This window comes from Pipistrellus kuhlii, unplaced genomic scaffold, assembly GCF_014108245.1.
Source record: "Pipistrellus kuhlii isolate mPipKuh1 unplaced genomic scaffold, mPipKuh1.p scaffold_m20_p_28, whole genome shotgun sequence".
Lineage (NCBI taxonomy): Eukaryota > Metazoa > Chordata > Mammalia > Chiroptera > Vespertilionidae > Pipistrellus > Pipistrellus kuhlii.
Window position 1 is genome coordinate 4712649 of NW_023425527.1, and position 19858 is coordinate 4732506.

The 19858-nt window shown below is 40.9% G+C and overlaps 1 protein-coding gene across 2 annotated transcripts; it reads right to left on the reverse strand.

Moving 5' to 3' along the window:
• Nucleotides 1-1800: 1800 nt before the first annotated feature.
• On the reverse strand, nt 1801-12939 carry CUNH17orf75 (chromosome unknown C17orf75 homolog). 2 transcript variants are annotated; one of them, XM_045587359.1, is made up of 10 exons: nt 12657-12939; nt 11972-12050; nt 10165-10290; nt 9111-9254; nt 8810-8867; nt 7514-7633; nt 6851-6915; nt 6371-6507; nt 4753-4856; nt 1801-4208 (listed from the first exon to the last, which is right to left on the reverse strand). In XM_045587359.1, exons 1-10 carry the CDS (start codon nt 12796-12798, stop codon nt 3993-3995), a joined length of 1191 nt encoding a protein of 396 aa, XP_045443315.1. In that variant the 5' UTR covers nt 12799-12939; the 3' UTR covers nt 1801-3992. The 2 variants fall into 2 exon arrangements, with proteins under 2 accessions (XP_045443315.1, XP_036310199.1); XM_036454306.2 differs by having other exon boundaries at nt 11972-12055; nt 12659-12938.
• Nucleotides 12940-19858: the final 6919 nt, after the last annotated feature.

Here is a 19858-nt window from a genome sequence, read left to right on the forward strand (position 1 = left end):
AGGATTGTCAACACCCTGATCCTTTGGAAGGGATGGGAATGTTCTCAGAGTAAAAGGGGAAAATACGAGCCTAAATGTAAAGGTAAAGGCCTATGCTTGGTAAGTTTAAGGACCCAGCGGGCTTTGAGTGGATGCAGCCTGAGAAAGTGAAAGGTTTCCCCCAGGTTTTTCTAAGCCATTGGCAATGCATGTCGTTTGCTGTTCATAACTGTTAAATTTTGTTTGAGGATATAAGTACCCTGTTCAGTTCAGCATGGGAGTTTCCCGTAATGCTCTTTCCCAACAGTTTCCTGTGTGTCATTTGAAACTATTTCTAAATGCTGCCAAAGTCATCCCAGAACAAACTGTAGAACACAGTTCAGGCCTAAGGTCTAAGAACCCTCCTCTGTTTGGAGTGTGAACTGACTTCTCCGTAAGGGAAGTTGGGACCCTGTGTGAGCACCCGTGTTCCCCTGGGTCAGTTTGGGGCTCCCACAAGGTGTCGGAGGCATTTAAAAGCAAGCTCCCTGCACAGACAAAAGCTGTCTCGTTAGCTTTGCCTCGCCTCCTCTCACTTCCCTCGTTCCTCCTTCTACCAGATTCTCCTTCTTCCAATAACTTAATGTTTGCTGCTGATATGAACACAATTTACTGAGTACGGTACTTAGGTGCTAGGCACTGGATGAAACATTTTCAATATATCATTCTCTTTCATTGCACAGCTATTTGGTGTGACGTGGATATAAATGTCCCCAGTTACACATGAGGGGAAGACAGGGAAATTTAGTAACTTCCTGAAGCACATGGCCTGGCTGCATTCATTCCCAGAACTAACTGCCTGATTGCAGAATTCATGCTCTCAGCCCTCCCTTGCTCACATAGGACTTCTACACCAGTGGTTGGCAAACAGGCTTACAAGCCACATGCGGCTCTTTGGCCCCTTGAGTGCGGCTCTTCCACAAAATACCACGGCCTGGGCGAGTCTGTTTTGAAGAAGTGGCATTAGAAGTTTAATTTTTTAAAATTGGCTCTCAAAAGAAATTTCAATCATTGTACTGTTGATACTTGGCTCTGTTGACTAATGAGTTTGCCGACCACTGCTCTACACTAAACGTGTAGAAGAGTCAGGGTGTTTGTGTCTAGATTGTCTCACTGGATTAGGGCCATCCAGGAACAGCAGTGAACCTTGGAACATATTCTCCGTGTTCTAACAGAATCTCCCTCTTCCAAGTAGTTTACAAGAAAACGCACAGCTATCCATTCATGACTGCTCCCTATCAACCGCCTTCCCCAATTTCCAGAATCTAGCATTACGCCAACTCAAAGATTTAAAGTCTGAGAGCCCCATTTAGGAAGTTCAGCCCTATAGGACAGGAGCTGTCCTCCTAGACCTCCAAGACTTGGAGGAAGCCAGCAGAGCTTTTGTTACTGAGAAGACATGATTAGGAAAGTGTAGCCGTAGTAACGGAATCTTATTTTCCAGATGCCTGCAGGCTTTTCTGGCATCTGGTCTAAGGGATCCTCTGGTGAAGGACAGGCACCTGTCAGGGTTAAGAATGAATGAGAGGAAAGGGAAGGGGCCCAGGTGATGGAGTTCTACAGGTGACATTACTGGACGGTGAGTATTGCGTGGAAATTTCTTACATCCTGCCTGATGCCTCCCTCTTGCAAGATGCAGAAAGGTGTGTTCCAGCAGGTGATTCAATTTTCTTCAACAAATTCTTTAGCATAACAATTACAGTTTCCCCATAAACTTTTTGTGAGTTAACAAAAATGTCAGGCCTGAGAATCGAGCTCATTAAATAAAAATGACTATGTTGGTGAGAAGCTAAGTTGTTTTATTATTATTATTATTATTATTATTACAAATATAATTACAACAGAAAAAGAAAGAAAAAAATAATTACAGGTAAACTGAAACCATTTTTTGATACATGACATATATTTCCTCTGTGTGTCTATGGCACACAATACTTAACTGTATTCCATACTGAACAAATCCTTTTTAAAACTTTAAAAATTAATACATTAGCTTATTAAGATTTGGATACAGTACAGGTTTCTGGTCATGAGTTCTTTGAGTTTCTTCTCATGGCCAAGACATTCAATTCAATATCACCATTTTCCTTGTCTACAGTAGTGATAAACAGTTTGTCACAGACTGCCTATTTTAAAATAAGACTATTGTTTACAACTGTGTAATATAATGAGCCTACATCACAAATTATATATAAAAGTACACATAGCACTTGGCTGGTGGGATCAGTGGTTAGAGTTCCCCACCTCCCCCCACACACACACACACAAAAAAGGGGGTCTCAGATTTGATTCCTGGTCAAAGGCAGTCCCTGGGTTGCAGGTTCAATCCCCAGCTCTGGGCATGTGAGGGAAACACACATCATCTTAATGTCTCTCATAACGATGTTTCTCTCCTTCTCCCCCTCCCTCCTTTCCTTCCTTCCACTGTCTGTAGAAATCAATGGAAAAAATATCTTCGGGTAAGGTTTAACAATAACAAAGTAATAGAAAGAATATATACTTATACCTTGGCTATTCTTAAGTGACTTGAAGCAGACAATATATTTGCTTTTAAGTGCCATTTACAGCATGAATTCTTAAATGACATGTGGATTTGAAAATGAAAAATGTTTTCCGGACTCAAAATGTTGATAATTTCCAAGTGGACAGCCAAGAACATTAGAAAAAGTTGGGTTCCAGGGAAGTGCCATAAAACTGCTTACTTCCCATAGTCATTCTGAATTTAATGCTATAAAAATGCTACTCGGATTTTTTTTTTTTTTTCTGCACTGCCTACAATCCAAGTTATTAAAGTTTAAAACCCTATGAAAGCCTTTATGAAGGTCCTGAACTGTATTTCTCATTAAAGGAAAAGAAGCGGCTGTGTGAGTCATGTCCCTCGACTTCTGCAGAAGACGCAACGGGCCAATGCCAGTCATTCTGAAAGCTAACGCTCAGCACATAATGTGAATTTATATGAGTTTAGGAGATGATTTTTACGAACTTGTGTCCCTCCAAGCATCCTGAGGGCAGTAAGAACACAAGACTTCCGATCATCTAAACAAAAAATCATTATCAAATGGATTTATTAAAGAGCTCTGCAGAACAAAGGCAATCGTGTGTGTAGCTACAGTTGGCTTCCATGGGAATTATGAATGATTCTAGCTGAGGGCATTTTTAACTGATTCAGAGTAAAACAATGAGGCTTGAAAACAAACTACAAAAAGCTAAAAGCAGTGGGTAACTCTGATATTAAGAATCTGTGTTCTTTGTTATAGTTTGTTTGTAAAATGTATGTACTTTGTTTCTTTGTTAACACCCTGTTTAAAAACTTCAGCATTTTCATGTAAAAGAAAATACAGGCTCTTGGCTAATACCTGTGAACAAATGAAGAAAAGTGTTGAGGCCACCTCTCTAGTAGCTTTCCATCAGAGATAATGTTTGATCTTGAAGCTAGTGTATCTGTTTTTAAAGCTCATTTAATTTTTTACACATTTATAATTTATTTGCATATCGACTTAAAAGCTGGCTTCCTCATCCATGCCATTACCAAGCAGACAAAAACACTATCAAGTACCCACAGGATGCACAGATCTCTTTGAAATCTGTCCTAAGAAAAGGAGTACATTTTGAGAAAGAAATATTATGATTTTTCTGAGAGCAAAGGTTGCCAAATACTGCAGCACACTCCTGAGAGAAGCACAAAATCACCTCTGATGTTTTTTAAGCAACAACTCCCTAAAGTCTAGAATTTATGGGACTAGCAATGTACTAAAGTTCACAACTCTGAACACACATCTATCTAGGATTCAATGAAGACATTCCTCAGATTTTCATGTTGAATTATGTTAAATTTTAAAAATACAAAATGAAAAAACATAGAATGCATTTCAAATCAACTTAAATAGCAATCCTATGACAATTTATAACAACTGTAATTTCAAACACCAACTCTGGAATATACAGTTTCACAATCCAGTTATCTCAAAATTGGATCAAAAACTTTGGGCAGGAGCTTCTTTCATAAACTCTTCGAGGACAGCTACCACATTTTTGGCTTCGGGCATTTCTTCATGTTCCACTTTAACGATCTTCAAAAGGATATCTCCACTACCACAGTTCTTTAGGAACATGTAACATTTAAACAAAGCATAATGATTCATTTCTGCCTGTCGGATAAATCTCTTCAAATTATTTGTGTCTTGAATGGCCTAGAAAAAAGATTACCCAGTTAAATATGTGTTTCATGAGATAAAAATACCTAAAAAAAACTTCATATCCAGCTGAAAACATTTCATATGTTGCACATGTTTACTTTTTATTTTAAATAGTTCTATCATTGTTATCACTAATATGCTGTACCCTTGGTACAATAAAATCCCTTATATAAAGTAAAAATATTTTTTCAATCTTAAACATGCTTTTAAAAGGTGACAATGCTCCTCCCAACCAGAATTTTGAATTCTTAGGCACTAAGCCACTTTTTTTGTGCTTTCCAACTAAGACATGTCACAAATTATAAGGTTGATATACCGGAGATATAAGCAAGCATTCAATCCAATTAACTGGAAATGCAATGATATGTATGCAGAAGCCACTGAAAACAAAGTAAATGCCTCCTGAAGATTCTAGCTTTGAGAAGGTCCCATTTAATAGACATCACAGCTAGAAAGCAGATTTATTCCTCTGTCCCTGGATCTAATTAAAATCAGACAAAAGTTATATGTGGTGCTTGGCACACAATTAATTAATTACCTTTAGTTTAAAGTTCTCCAGTACTTGTCGGAAAAGAAAAGGGTTACCTCCTTCAGCACCATTCAAAAAAGCCTGCATCCAATCCTCACAAAATCGGTTGCTTCCTTTAAAATATTTAGAAAAATTAAATAAAAATGAAATTCTACAAAGTGCAAACTATTCTTTTTTCTTTCTTTCTGTTTATTTACTTTAAAATATTGGTTTTTAATTTAAATTTTTTTTTAATTTGGGGGGTTTATTGATTTCAGAGAGAGGAAGGGAGATAGTGAGGGAGATAGAAACTTCAATGATGAGAGAGAATCATCCATTGATTGCTTTCTGCATGCCTCATACTGGGGATCAAGCCAAGCAACCCAGGCACATGCCCTGATTGTAATCAAACCATGACCTCCTGGTCCATAAGTCAACACTCAGCCATTGAACAACACTGGCCAGACTCTATTTATTTACTTTAAATTGAGGTATACTTGGCATATAACATTACATTAGTTTCAAGAGTACAACATAATGATTTGATATTTGTACACATTGTGATATTCTTTATTTCCTTATTAAATAAAACACTTATAATGAATCATATAAGACTTCTATAATGGTCTAAGAAAACTGTACTCACTACCTAGTTAAAAATACCAAAATAGCTGAAGCCCCCATGTGCTACTTCTCAACTGCATTCCCCCTTCTTTCCCATTAAAAAGGATATTATTCCCAATATTCCTTTAAACTATTGTCATGTACTTTTGTATCTATAAACTCTATAAAGTAGTATTTTGTATATGTCAAAACTTTTATGTATTTTTCTTCTTAAAATTTTTTTATTGTGGACAATATTACAGATGTTCCCTAATCTCCCAAAAGCCCCCTTCCACCCAGTCTACATATTTTTCTTTTTTTTTTCCTCTTGAAAGGAAAATAGTTTAATTAAGATTTAAGATTCACATTATGATAACTGATCATTTTAATACACCCTTTAAATTTACTATGTATTTTTCTTTAATGGATGTTTTACTATGTTTGTGAGCTATATGGAGACATGTAGCTCTAGTTCATACATTTTCACTGGTACATTCCATTGCATAAATATAGGAGTTTACCAGATAATTTTCCTGTCGATGGAAGCATTTAAGTTGCCTTCAATTCTTTGCTATTTCAAACAATGCCTTTATGAATATTTTTTGTATTTGTCTCCTTAAATAAATATACAAGAGTTTTTGCCCACCTGGCATGGCTCAGTGGTTGAATGTTGACCTATGAACCTAGAGGTCACGTTCAATTCCCAGTCAGGGCGCATATCTGGTGGAGGACACAACTAATCAATGATTCTCTCTCATCATTAATATTTCTATCTCTCTCCCACTCTCTTATCCTCTCTGAAATAAAGATATATACACACACACACACACACACACACACACACACACGAATTTTTCTATATAAAACTTGCTAGGCATGATGTGATTTTTCCATGTTTTTAGAATTGCTATTGTTTGTGGTGAGTCAGGGATAAACTTGTAAAGCTGCACAGGGCAGGAAGGATAAGTTTGTACTAACTGTTCAGAGTACAAAAACAGAGCCCAACTCACAAGGCCACAGGGGCTGCTTCAAGGCCGTGACTCACCTGCGTTGTAGAACTGAGGCTGGGAAGCACTGCAGTCAATAACCACAGACTTGTGCTGCTCCTCCGTCATGGCCATGCACAAAGATGTCATGGTGCCTTCGTGAATAAGGCCCTGAAGACTGGCCACACTCAGAAACCTGCCACACACACACACTGTCCTTTACCACAAATAACATTGCAGGATGGGAGGGAGAAAGCAAATTCATTCTGCGTTATAGGAGACTTAAAAACATATCAGGCCCTGGCCCGGTAGCTCAGTTGGAGCTTCATCCCAATGTTGCAGGTTCGATCCCCAGTCAGGGCATGTACAAGAAGCAACCAATGAATGCATAAATAAGTGGGACAACAAATTGCTGTTTCTCTCTAACATCACTCAAAAAAATATTAATGTCCTTTAAAAATATAAAAAATAAAAATATTAAAACATAAATATCAGATTTTCTGTGTAAAAGGTTCTCTCTTTGCAAAACTATTCTTTACCTGTTAATGTCTCTCTTTGTTTTTTCATCTGATTCTTTAACCTCAACAGGAGTGTAACTCAGAGCCTACAAGAGAAAAATAAAGCCTAATTGACGCATGTTCTCCAGTTTTTCTTATTGAGCAGCTACTTGTAAGTGTCACCTCCCCCCAGTGATGGCACTGCCCAGGAGCTCTCCTGAGCCTCGTAAGCTGCTCTCGCTCAGTCTGAAACTGGCTTTCCCACCTGGTTGCATGGCGCCATCCAGTCTCGGTTGCATCTACCACTGCAAATTTAAATGAAAAAACTGGGCATTTACTCAAGCCTTCCCCAGTGTTTGGATATTTTAGTGAATTTTCATTTTTTTCCTGGATATTTTCATATAGTTAAAACACTTTCTGTTTTCCTTCTCAAATTATTTGGAAATTACACCTCTCTCAGATCATTTGAAAAAGTAATTATTTTTAATTGTTTTATCCTAATAGGAAGACCCACTATTTGCAATTCCACCTAAGTAAAGTACCTTTCTAGATCCGAGTAAATAGAGTACAAGCATTATTTGAGTAATATTCGGGGGAGGGGGGGAGGGGAGTAATGTTAAAGAAAATGAATAAGTCTTTAAATAATCCAAACTCTGCTCTATTGATTCTCAGTTGAGAAAATGCTTTCGTTTGAGCCACACTTACAGCATGTAGCAAAAAGGTAAGTTTCTCCTGGAAGAGAAGAACCACCCTCTGGATCGGGCACACGACATCCTCAAACCAGCTACTCAGGTAGGACTTGACGTGGTTCTCCAGGCCCCTTTCCTAGATCAAGAGAGAATGTCATTGCTTTAATATAAGCCTTCACCTTGGTGGACTTAACACTTTCTTCACGATATTCTTGACAGTGAAAAAACTAAGGACAAACACCTCTTTTTTTTTTTTTTTTTAAGCTAACTACCAACTCAAAAAAAGGAATTATGATATAAAACACACTGAGAAATGCATTATACAAAATGAAAGGCTGGATCGGGTTCTATGCTATCTCTTCACTGGGAGGAGTTGTGCGTTACATGTCCATCTCCCCACGGTAAACTCATTGGAGATACGCTCCACGTAATCCTGTCTCCCCAGCTCCTGGTACAGTGTCTGACATATGTACGTATTAGCTTCTAAAGAGCCAATTGAACGTCTGAAGGAACGTAGGCAGTTCACACTGAGAATTGGGAAGAACACAAGTTACCTTGTCCAAACGCTCAAGTCCACTCCAATTTTCGGACATGCTGCCAAGAGCACATCTAGCTTCCTGGGCTGAGCTGCTCTCTGGGGTTCAACGGAATCGCTCCAGTAGGAGAGCAGCTCCCCCAAACTCAAGTCCCTGCTAACTCCTATGCTACCCTTTCCTGCAGTCTTTTTAAGTGCATGGTAAGTAAAAGGAGATATTACCTTATGTAATGGATAGTAAATTTGTAAGAGTTATGGCTTTAAAAACTGCTACAAGCTGAATGGATAGTTTTTTAAAAGGTATAAATAAATTAATAGATGTGGATATATATAATTCATAAAAGAAATCAATGAATGAAAAATAGAACATTTCTAAAAATCTTTGATGTGGAGTTCAAGGGCAGTCCTGCCATTGCAAAGCACGTCTCTGGTGCCAGAGGCTTCATGGACCATTAGTTCTGACCATAATGTAAATCTTATGCGCCCAGAAATCAGAAGAGCACCCTCTTCTTCACTCAGCATGTTACCATATACCATTGAATTTAATGGACTGAATTTTTCATGGATACAAATCATCAGAAGCAGATTGTGAAATTTATAGCACTTACAGGACTATGTTCCCTGCTTCCCTTAACAAATACCTTTCAACTGGCCCTCCAAGCAGGGCATTTTTAGAATTTAAATGTCATTGTGTCTACCTGTATAATTTAACAAGTCTAAAAGTTATAGTATATTAATCACCTCAGTCTCAAAAAACTATTGACTCAATCATCTTACCTCTGAGCTCATGTTATTTTTCAGCCCTTGAATGTATTTGTCCAATTCAAGCCTGAAAGTATATTCTTAAGGAAGTAATAATGGATGAATCAAGAAGTGTTTTATCTCTCAAAAGGAAATATGAAGTCTTGCAAATAACACAAAATGTACATTAAAACAAGCCAAGACAGACTGGTCACATAAAGGTATGGAATCCAAGTAAATACATAGGGGTAGGAAAGCCTTTTAGAGTAGTAATACCCCTTCTCTTGCCTCCCCACGATTTCCCTCCTGATATCCTAAAAGACCAAAGAAAGGATATAGCTCAAGTCCTTTTTCAGACCCTCCTAAAAAACAGACCACGTACTCGGAAGGGGTATGCTCAGAGTCCTTTGCTGCTGTCTCAGGAAGCAGTTTTTCTTGTTGGAAAAGGCAGTAGTAACAACCAACCCGGTAACCTGGAATTCTAGAAAAGAAAGAAAAATGCTCTATGTATTATTCTGATAAGTCATGCATCTAATTTTATGGCCTCTTCTGAACCCTGGTCATCTTGATGTGGCAATACTGTTATATTGCTCACTAGGTCAGAACTTTCCAGACTTCTCCTTGGTTTACTCCTAACAGCAGAGGAAAATGAATGTATACCATGATGGGCTTCAGCTAAAGCAGCACCTAACAAACATGGAATTTCTTTGAATTCACCTGTTTTATGGGAAAAATGCATGCAAGTTTCACTCTCGTTCATAGCACGTGTCTACATAAATATAAGCATGTTTCTCTTCCTCCCCAAACCTTCACGAATCCTTGGAGCTCCAGGCAGATATGACATGTTTACCCCGTGGCCTTATATGTAACCTGTGGCCTCACATTCCTGAGGGGACTTGATGCCAACATCGTGGCCTGAAGTGAACTACAATCAAGGTGTGTGATAGAAAGACGCTGAAATTCAACTGAGGACACCTATATGTGAGCCTGACCTCCATGAATGTGGCCAGCCTTGTGACATGAACATCTCTGAATTTATTTCCTCATCTGAAAATGTAAGTAACAGTATCTGCTCTATTGCCCCTTTGTCGAGAGAAGGGCATCATACTTTGTGAAAGCACTTCACAAACTGTAGTGTGCAATTTTGGTTTTGGTGATTAACTCTTTTCTTCCAAATCCAAGACTAAATCCATACACTTTGGCAGGAAAGTCCCTGCTGCTCAATCAATCCCATTCCTCAAATGTTTATGTGTAAGGCCCAGGGCTCAGGCAGGCAGAGAACAAGGATGGGTTTTGCAGATGGGGTGGGAGTTGATCTTTTGGAGTTTCTCGTCACTTCTCATATTTAGCTCAGGAATAAAAACTCGGGACACAGCACATTTTACACTTACCTCAGCTCCACAGATGCAACATTACCCAGCCCTTCAAAGACGGCTCCCTTAGAGAGACGCTTAGCAATGAAACTGCGCAGCTCTGGCTCCACTTCAGATGGCAGATTAGTGTCCGCCAGGGAGAGGCTTGACAAATGAAAGACACATGGTGCTTATCAGTGCCCTACTGCATTCACACCCCACAAGTCGGTCAGATTATTACTAAAAGCCAGAGTCCCTTTGAGGACCTGAAAAAACTTTCTGACCACTGGTGCAGCTGGCAGGGGTGCATGTCACCAAGTATGAGCTACCTCATCAAAGAGTTTAAAATTATACTCTCTTTTCACCTCATTGTCTAGTGTGATGACTCTACTGAGACCCCCAATCCACCGGCCTTACCTTTATTCCATAGTCCCTCAAGTTTCTTATCTCACTTCCCTGCCCAGCATATAGTCCATGGCCAGTCATTATCATCAGACCCCCGCACACAAGTCTCATTCAACCCTTTATTTTCATCTCACTGTACTTGCTTAGCAAAACTTCAGACCTGATTAGTCCAGCTCTCTGCTTACTCTGCACATAATTATATGCAGTCGAATCTAGTTGGACTAAACTGAATTAATGATCACTAGCTCAAGTGGGCCCGGCTCTAACTACATTTCCTGGCTCACTCAATCATTTTTCTACTCTCCTAGGTAACTATTTCACGCCTCCTCTTTTCCCCTCAATCCTCCATCTCTTATCCAAGAATAAATACCCTAGCTTAGCAATCACTCATAAGCTAAAAATAAGAATTTTAATTTGGTCCAGGTTAGAATATAAAGTCTATAATTTGAATATGCAGGAAGATAAGGTCTACTGTCACCGCACTTCTCAAAAAATATGAATTCAGTACTTCTCAATACTTCTCAAGGTTCTTTGGTTTTATATTATGGAAAATACATATACAAAGTAGGGAGAACATTATAATGAACTCACATATACCCACCACCCAGTTTTAACAATTATCAGCTTATGGCCAATTTTTTTTTAATTTTATTGATTTTCATTGATTTTTAGAGAGAGAGGCAGAGGGATAGAAAGATAAAAACACTGATGAGAGAGAAACATCCATTGGCTGCCTCCTGCACGCTCCCTACCAGGGATCAAGCCTGCAATCCTGGCATGTGCTCTGACCTGGAATCAAACTGGGGACCTCTTGGCTCATGGGTCAACACTCAACCACTGAGCCGTACCAGCCAGGCATGGCCAATTTTGTTTCATCTGTACCCCCATGCTTGCCTGTACCCTTCCACCTTCCAGATTTATTTTGAAGCAAGGTCTCTGGCATCATATCATTTCAATGATAAATTTATCACTAGGGTATCTCTACTTTGCATCAAGTGTTAAGTTCATTCATTCATTCATTCACTTAATAAATATGTATTACATGAACAAAAGAGAGCAATCCCTACTATCCTGGGGTTTATAGTTAGTGTGCAGCAGAGGCGCTATGAAATGGGTATTCTAAGGGTACCAGTAAACAAAGGATTCTAAATGTTTTGGTACCCATACGATATTGACTATTTACTGGAGTTCCTTTCATGAAACTCACAATCCTTGTCTCTGGCTAACCAACCACCTTGGGCGCTATCGGTATTTGGCTCTGTCCCAGTCTGGAATGAATGAGCCAATGAGGAAATCAACATGAGGTTCCTGGGACACAGGCGGGCTTGATGGTCTGACTCAGGGACAGCTGAGTGGAAACTGGGCCCCTACTGACACCTCCAGGCCAACGATGCACGGAAGAGTCAAGCACAGGCATGAGTTAGGGTCAGGCTGTTTTTACCTGAAGTCATCGCCAGAGGGAGTGTCTGCATTTGTGCCACTTGGGCTTCCATCATCACTGTCCCCTCTCGGCGGCGCCGCCGATCTACACCCCACCAAAGCAATAAAAAAGCTGTCAGTGATGGCTCCGACTCACACAGCACACAGGGGAGGGGCGAACAACCAAGTAACATGCTGCAAGGGAGAAGTGCCTGTCCCCATGCCAGGGCAACTCCACAAAACAGCGCTGATGGCCCCTTCTCCCCAGGCCCCCTGAGGGGAAGGAAATGCAATATCCAGAAGGGCCAAGGAAATCCTCTCTAAAAACCAGACGCTAAAGGGCCGCGACAGCCCCAGGAGAGTCGGCCGGGCGAAGGGAAGGAGGCAGCAAGGGCAGGGGATAACCACAGGGGGAGAGGGGGAGGGAGAAGGAAGTGTGGGGGAAATGGAAGCAAGTGGGGGCGATAATGACAGGAAGGACGGGGCGTGGACGTAGACATTGTTGAACATGCATGCGGGGGCATTGCGCTGAACAAAGGACGTGGGCCACGAGAAGGGACCGGGGCAATGGCAGGGCCAGCGGGAGCAATGACGTCCCGGATGCGGGCCCGGAAGGACGGCGTGGGGCGGGCGCCGAGGGCCCTTCGGGCAGACCCCCTCCGCCCGGAGAGAAGATGGCGTTTGCGAGCGGCCAGGGCCGGCCCCGCACCTGCTTCCGCGGTAGCTGTAGAGACAGTAGTGGCTGCTGGGCGGAGGCTCGAGTCTCCGCTCCTCCGCGGAGCCTCCTTCCTCGCTGCTCTCCAGCTCCTTCTCGTCCCCATCCAGCGACTCCTGCAAGGAGGGGAGCATCGCGGCGGCGGCTGCGAGCGGCCCGGTGTCCCCGCCAAACCGCTCCCCCGCTGCCGTACAGTCCTCGGCGGCCGGGCTCGGCCGGCTCCCCGCCCTCGCGCACCTGAGTTCCGCCTGTTTCCCCGGGTTCTCAGGTGAGGGAGCTGGCCCTTCGGGAAGGCTTGCTCCCCGCAGGGACGAGGACCGATAGGGAAAGCAGTCCACTAGTTCCATTTTAACGCCTTTTCCCCCGCTTCTTCTTCAATATATTTTATTGATTTTTTACAGAGAGGAAGAGAGAGGGAATAGAGCTAGAAACATCCATGAGAGAGAATCAACGGCCTGCTGCCTCCTGCACACCCCCTACTAGGGATGTGCCCGCAACCAAGGTACATGCCCTTTACCGGAATCGAACCCGGGACCTTTTAGTCCCTAGATTGTCGCTCTATCCACTGAGCCAAACTGGTCAGGGCTGTTTTAACTCCTTTTTCACCTCTGTGAACCGTTTAAGACGTCTAGGAGACTTCGCATGTGATAAAGATAGTCCAACTAGCAGGACACATGGAAAAAGATAAAGCTGCAAGTATGCTAACACACACACACACACACACACACACACACACACACACACACATCAGTTTGATAAAAGATTTCAAAATTTAAAATGACGCTCCTCCCTTTAAAAAAATAAAAGGTGAAACTATGGGAGAATTTTTAAACTGTTTGAAGAAGGTCCTTCCAAGGGGCCACATGCTACCCTGACTAACTCAGGGAAGGACTGCCTGGCAAACTAAGCTCAGGGACCTAAAATAACCACAAAGGATGGTCTGAAATTAAAACTTTTTAAATTAAAAAGCTGTTTATTCCCAGGCCAGTATCTTCCCTGACAGAGACCAACTTTGATATTACCGGTAACTGAGCCTGTAGTCTTTTAGCATCTATGATATTATAATATACCTTCAGAATGTCGGGGTAATTTATAACTTACCTTTTTCCAGATCCCTCAGGGCACAACCACAAATTCCCTCATTGTTATTGTGTGATTGCTATCCTTTTAATTGTTGACTGTTAGCTATCCAGTATCACCATTTCGCTTTCTCCCACTTCCTGAATCTATAACCAATGGATTTCTGTAATCCACTTAAGTCTCCTCCTTTAATTTATAAAACCAAGTGAAAAACCCATCATTCTCTAGAGCAGTATTTCAATATGTTGAGATTCTGCTTTCTGGCAATTATTGACAATTTGGTTCAAATAAATTCACAAAAATTCTTCACAGGTTTGAAAGTTTCTTATGTTAATAAAATATAGCAGAACACTTAGAAGCCATGCAAGCCGAAACCAGTTTGGCTCAGTGGATAGAGCGCCGGTCTGCAGACTAAAGGGTCCCAGGTTCATTTCCTGTCAGGGGCATGTACATTGGTTGCTGGCACGTCCCCAGTGGGGAGTGTGAGGGAGGCAGCTGATCGATGTCTCTCTCATCGATGTTTCTGGCTCTCTATCCCTCTCTGTAAAAAATTAATAAAATATATTAAAAAGAAGAAGAAGAAGAAGAAGAAGAAGAAGAAGAAGCCGCCATGCAGGAGAAGATTAATAAATCTGACCGTGTAAAAACTAAACATTTCTGTGTGGCCCAAAGTCAAAAATACAAATGACAAACTAGGAAAATATTTACAATATATGTAATAGAAGGGCTGTCATTTGTCAATGAACCAAACCAAATAAAAAAAGACAATGAGCAGTTCATAAAAGTATTTAAAAAGAATACATAAACTGCTTAATTTCAAATACAATTTATAGTATATTGTACTACTTTTCACCCAGCAGATTAGCAGAAATCTATAAGTGTGAGGGGCTGGGAGAGAGAAGGAGGTCCTAATATATGATGACGGGAGATTTTACTTTGGGTAGTGGGCACATGGTACAATACACACATCTTGTAACATAGAAACCCATACCTGAAACCTGTATGTTCATGATGACCAATGTCACCCAATAAATTTAATTTAAAAATAAAGTTTGAGCCAAAACAGGTTTGGCTCAGTGGATAGAGCGTCAGCCTGCGGACTGAAGGGTCCCAGGTTTGATTCCGGTCAAGAGCATGTATCTTGGTTGCAGGCACATTCCCAGTAGGGGTGTGCAAGAGGCAGCTGATCAATGTTTCTCTCTCATTGATGTTTCTAACTCTCTATCCTTCTCCCTTCCTCTCTGTAAAATATATATATATATATATATATATATAAATATTTTAAAATATAGCATTTGTAAAAAATAAAAGAATAATATAGCATTTATAGTTTAACAGTTACTATTTATTTAGCAGTAACCAGGGGTCAAGATATTTACCTATTTTATTTCATTTACCCTTGGACAAACTCTGTAACAGAGATTTATTCCTATTTTATAGATGAAGAAACAGGCTCAGTCAATATAAGTGATCAAACTATGTTTCTCTGGCTTTCTAATCCATACTCTTAACTGTTTTTTTATTTTGTAGTCACTTGTTTTAGTCTTAGTAACAACCCTGAGAGTCATGCTCCTATGTGTGGCCTACAGGAGCCTTCATAATCTAGCTTCTGCCTCCCCCTCTGACTTTCCCATCACCATCCCTCTTGCTCACTCTGGTGTTTCTCAAACACTCCAATTTTTGTTCCAGTTTAATAGTCTTTTAATTTGCTCTTCTGCCTGGAATGCCCCCAGATAGTTGTCTTTTTTCTTTACATCATTCAAGTCTCTGCACAAATGTCACCTCCTCAGAGAGACCTCCTCTGGCTGTCCTCTGCAAAAGGATATCCCACACACACCTCTACTGCTGTCCCATCAGTCCATGTCCTATCTTCCTCACACTTACCACTCCTGACAGTATTTATTGTCTGTCTCCCCACTAGCATGTCAGCTTAGTCATTGATATATCTTCTATCCTAGCACATGGCCTACGGTGCTCAAGAACTCTTTGCTGAATTAGAAGGCTTTGCAACCCCTCGGCATCATTTTCTTGCATGTTTCACCTTACACCATATTAAAGATATTAAAATACACCTACATTCCATGTTAACTTTATAGAAAAATAATGGTTAACATAGCGTGTTTACTGTGTATGAGGACTCTTTTAAGTGCTTTACAGATACTCACTTAGTTCTCACAATCCCACGAGGTTGATATTATTATTATTATTATTATTATTATTATTATCCCACTTTACAGAGTAGTAAGCCAGTTACTTTTGTCCACAGTAAATGGCAAAGGTGCATTCAAACCCACTCTGGCACTACAACTCTTTATTTTATTTCTTTATTGATTTCAGATGGGAAGGGAGAAGGAGAGATTGAAACATTGATGATGAGAATCATTGATTGGCTGCCTCCTGCATGCCCCACACTGAGGATCGAGCCCACAACCTGGGCACATTCCCTGACTGGGAATCGAACTGTGACCTCCCAGTTCATAGGTTGATGCTCAACCACTGAGCCACATTGGCCAGATTCTAGAACTTTTAATACCACTAAATTGAGTTGAAGATGACTTGACCTAAAGTTATGTTTTGTAGCCATTTAATCAAACAGTTAATTTCAATTAACTGTTTTGTTTTCATTTATTTAGATATTTAATTTCTTACAATATTTTGTTAAATTTATTCCTAAATTTTATTCTTTTTGAAGCTATTATAAATGAAAATGTTTTCTTAATTTCAGATTGTTTACTGCTAGTGTATAAAACTACAATTGAATTTTGTATTTTTATCTTGTACTGTAAACCTTATTGAATGCTTAGTAGCTCAAGATTTATTTCTTGCTGAGCCAAACCGGTTTGGCTCAATGGATAGAGCATTGGCCTGCGGACTGAAGGGTCTGATGTTTCTAACTCTCTCTCTCTCTCTTTTCCTCTCTGTAAAAAAATCAATAAAATGTATTTTTTTAAAAAGATTTATTTCTTTTTATGGATTCCTTAGGATTTCCTAAATACAATTGTATTTGTTTGTTAGGGCGGTACTATGGACTGAGCAATTTAAGCAACAAAAAAATGTATTGTCTCACAATTCTAGAGGCTGGAAGTCTAAAATCAAGGTGTCAGCAGGATTATCCTTGATAGATAGTGGTCTTCCTTTTATACATTATCTGTTCCAATTTCCTTTTTGTTGTTGTTGTTTGTTTGTTAATCCTCACCTGAGGATGCTTTTCCATTGATTTTTAAAACATTTTAAAATATATTTTATTGATTTTTTACAGAGGAAGGGAGAGAGATAGTTAGAAACATCGATGAGAGTTAGAAACATTGATCAGCTGCCTCCTGCACACCCCCTACTGGGGATGTACCCACAACCAAGGTACATGTCCTTGACCAGAATCAAACCTGGGACCTTTCAGTCTGCAGGCCGACGCCCTATCCACTGAGCCAAACTGGTTCCAGCCCATTGATTTTTAGAGAGTGGAAGAGATGGGAAGAGACAGAGAGAAACATCAATGTGAGAGACACAGCTATTGAAGCCTACAACAGAGGTAAGTGCCCTTGACTGGAATGGAACCTATGACTCTTCAGTCTGAGGACCAGTGCTCTGTCCACTGAGAAACCCGGCTAGGGCAAATTTTTATTTATTTAAAATAAAATTTTATTGATTTCAGAGAGGAAGGGAGGGGGAGAGATATAAACATCAATAATGAGAGAGAATCATTGATTGGTTGCCTCCTGCGTGCCCCCTACTAGGGATCAAGCCTGAGCACATGCCCTTGACCAGAATCAAAGCCAGGACCCTTCAGTCTGAGGGCTCTATCCACTGAGCAAAACCGACTAGGGCAAATTTCTTCTTTTTATCAGGGTAGCATTCATGCCAAAACTGGTTTGGCTCCGTGGATAGAAAGGAGGTTCGATTCCAGTCAAGGGCATGTAACTTGGTTGCGGGCACATCCCCAGTAGGGGGTGTGCAGGAGGCAGCTGATCGATGTTTCTCTCTCATTGATGTTTCTCTCTATCCCTCTCTCTTCCTCTCTGTCAAAAATCAATAAAATATATTAAAATAAATAAATAAATAATCAAGGCAGCCGTCATATTGAAACCTATTGACCCTATTGACTTCACCTTAGCATGATTACTTCTGTAATCAATATGACCATATAAGGTCATATTCTGAGGTACTGGAGATTTGTACTTCAATTCAATTTCTCCTTGTGTGTGTGTGTGGAGAGACACAATGACCCAATTCTACCCCTAACAAGATCATGCCATCGGCGAATAGAGATGGTTTTGTTAGGGGCAGAAATATTAATCATGCTCTGTAAACTGTAATTGTTGCTCTGATTAGAGAAAGACATTCCAACGTGGCTGAGAGCTGTCCGCCCCAGGAAGAGGGAGTTAACCTGGGAATGCAGTCCGTCCTCCTTTTCCTAGAACTGCCCATCATCACAAAAAGATTAACAACTTTGTAGCTTAGAACAATAGAGCACTGACCCTTTGCAAGCCCCAGCGTGCGACCTGTAACCATCAGACCCATTCTTATTCCTTTTGCCTTCTTCCCCTTGTAATCTTTGTGCTTCTACCCAATACAAGCAGCTGGCTATGGAGGGGCGCTGAGTAGATTTTCATGGATGACCTGCTGCTCTCCCATGCTGCTGGCATTATTGGAATAAATGCTTATATGTGATTCACCCCTGTCTCTGCTGAATTGGCTCAAGCAATGACAGGCAGCCAGGACCCACTGGTTGTCTGGTTGTCTGTTTTACTCCTTCCATTCCAATCTGGATTCCTTTTATTTCTTTTTCTTGCCTGATCATCCTGGCTAGACCACCAATACAATGTTATACAGAAGAGACTAGGGTGGACATTCTTGTTCCCTTACATTTTTTTTTTTTCCATTTTTGTTTCTGGTAAAGCACCAAGCACTAAAATTAATTTGCTTGCTTCCTTACTTTAGGAGAAATGAATAAAGGACTTCCTGCTCCCACTATCCTACTTCAGATCAGTTTCTTCTCTCACCCAGATTACTGCCCCATTCTATGTCTGGCCTCTTAGCCTCCACCAATCCAGTGTTTTTTCTAAAACTCAAATCTAATTCAGCTCCATACTTACTTCTGTGATCTTGAGTAAATGACTTAAACGCTGGTAAGCCTCTTTTAAATATATATATTATTGATCCCCTACTGGGGATGTGCGTGCATCCAAGGTACATGCCCTTGACCAGAATCGAACCCCGGACCCTTCAGTCCTCAGGCTGACACTCTATCCACTGAGCCAAACCAACCTCTTTTTTGTCTCTAGTAACAGAGTAATAATAACAGCACCTCCATCCCAGGCTTATGGAGACAAGTTATGTACAACTTACCGGGATGCCTGGTGCACAGTAAGTGCTTCAGGGATGCCTGCTATTAGTTTTCCTTTCAATAGTAACATAAAATTTACACCAATAGCTATGTCTAAGGGCCACACGCTGTTCCCAAGTGCAGCAGAGGAAGCTTACCTGCTTGGCCCCAAGTCATGCAGGGAGGCATCGGCGCATGGACTCTGAACCACCTACTCTCTCTTCCTCTCTCTCTCTCTCTCTCTCTCTCTCTCTCTCTCTCTCTCATCTTGCACTGTTCTCTGTCCTCTTAAAACGCCAGTCGCTAAGTAAAGCCTTCAGCATGAAGCCCGCTGGCTGCTCCTACTGCCCCTGGGGCCTGCAGAGGTCGCCTTTGCAGCCAGTCCCCCTGGGTTCTCTGGCCACCAGCCCCCTTCCTAGGAGCTGCAGAGCTCAGCCTCAAAGGCTGGCGCATTCTGCTCCCGTAATGAGACGCTGGCCTCCACCTCACTAGTTCCCATTGCCCTTCAGGAAACCTTTCTTTCTTTCTTTCTTTCTTTCTTTCTTTCTTTCTTTCTTTCTTTCTTATTTATTTATTTATTTATTTATTTATAAATATATTTTATTGATTTTTTACAGAGAGGAAGGAAGAGGGATAAAGAGCTAGAAACATCGATGAGAGAGAATCATGGATCAGCTGCTCCTGCACACTCCCTATTGGGGATGTGCCCTCAACCAGGTGCATGCCCTTGACCAGAATCAAACCTGGGACCCTTCAGTCCCCAGGCTGATGGCCCTATCCAGTAAGCCAAA

Excerpts from the sequence above, each read along its gene's own strand:
- CUNH17orf75 (XM_036454306.2), bottom strand. The coding sequence starts at position 12,798 with ATGCTCCCCTCCTTGCAGGAGTCGCTGGATGGGGACGAGAAGGAGCTG. Across the intron at positions 10,291-11,971 it reads CCCTCTGGCGATGACTTCAG|CCTCTCCCTGGCGGACACTA; the intron begins GTAAAAACAGCC and ends TCATTTGTCAAG. Across the intron at positions 8,868-9,110 it reads TCTGAAAAAGGACTTGAGCT|TTTCAGGCTTGAATTGGACA; the intron begins ATATCCTTTCTT and ends TTAAGAATATAC.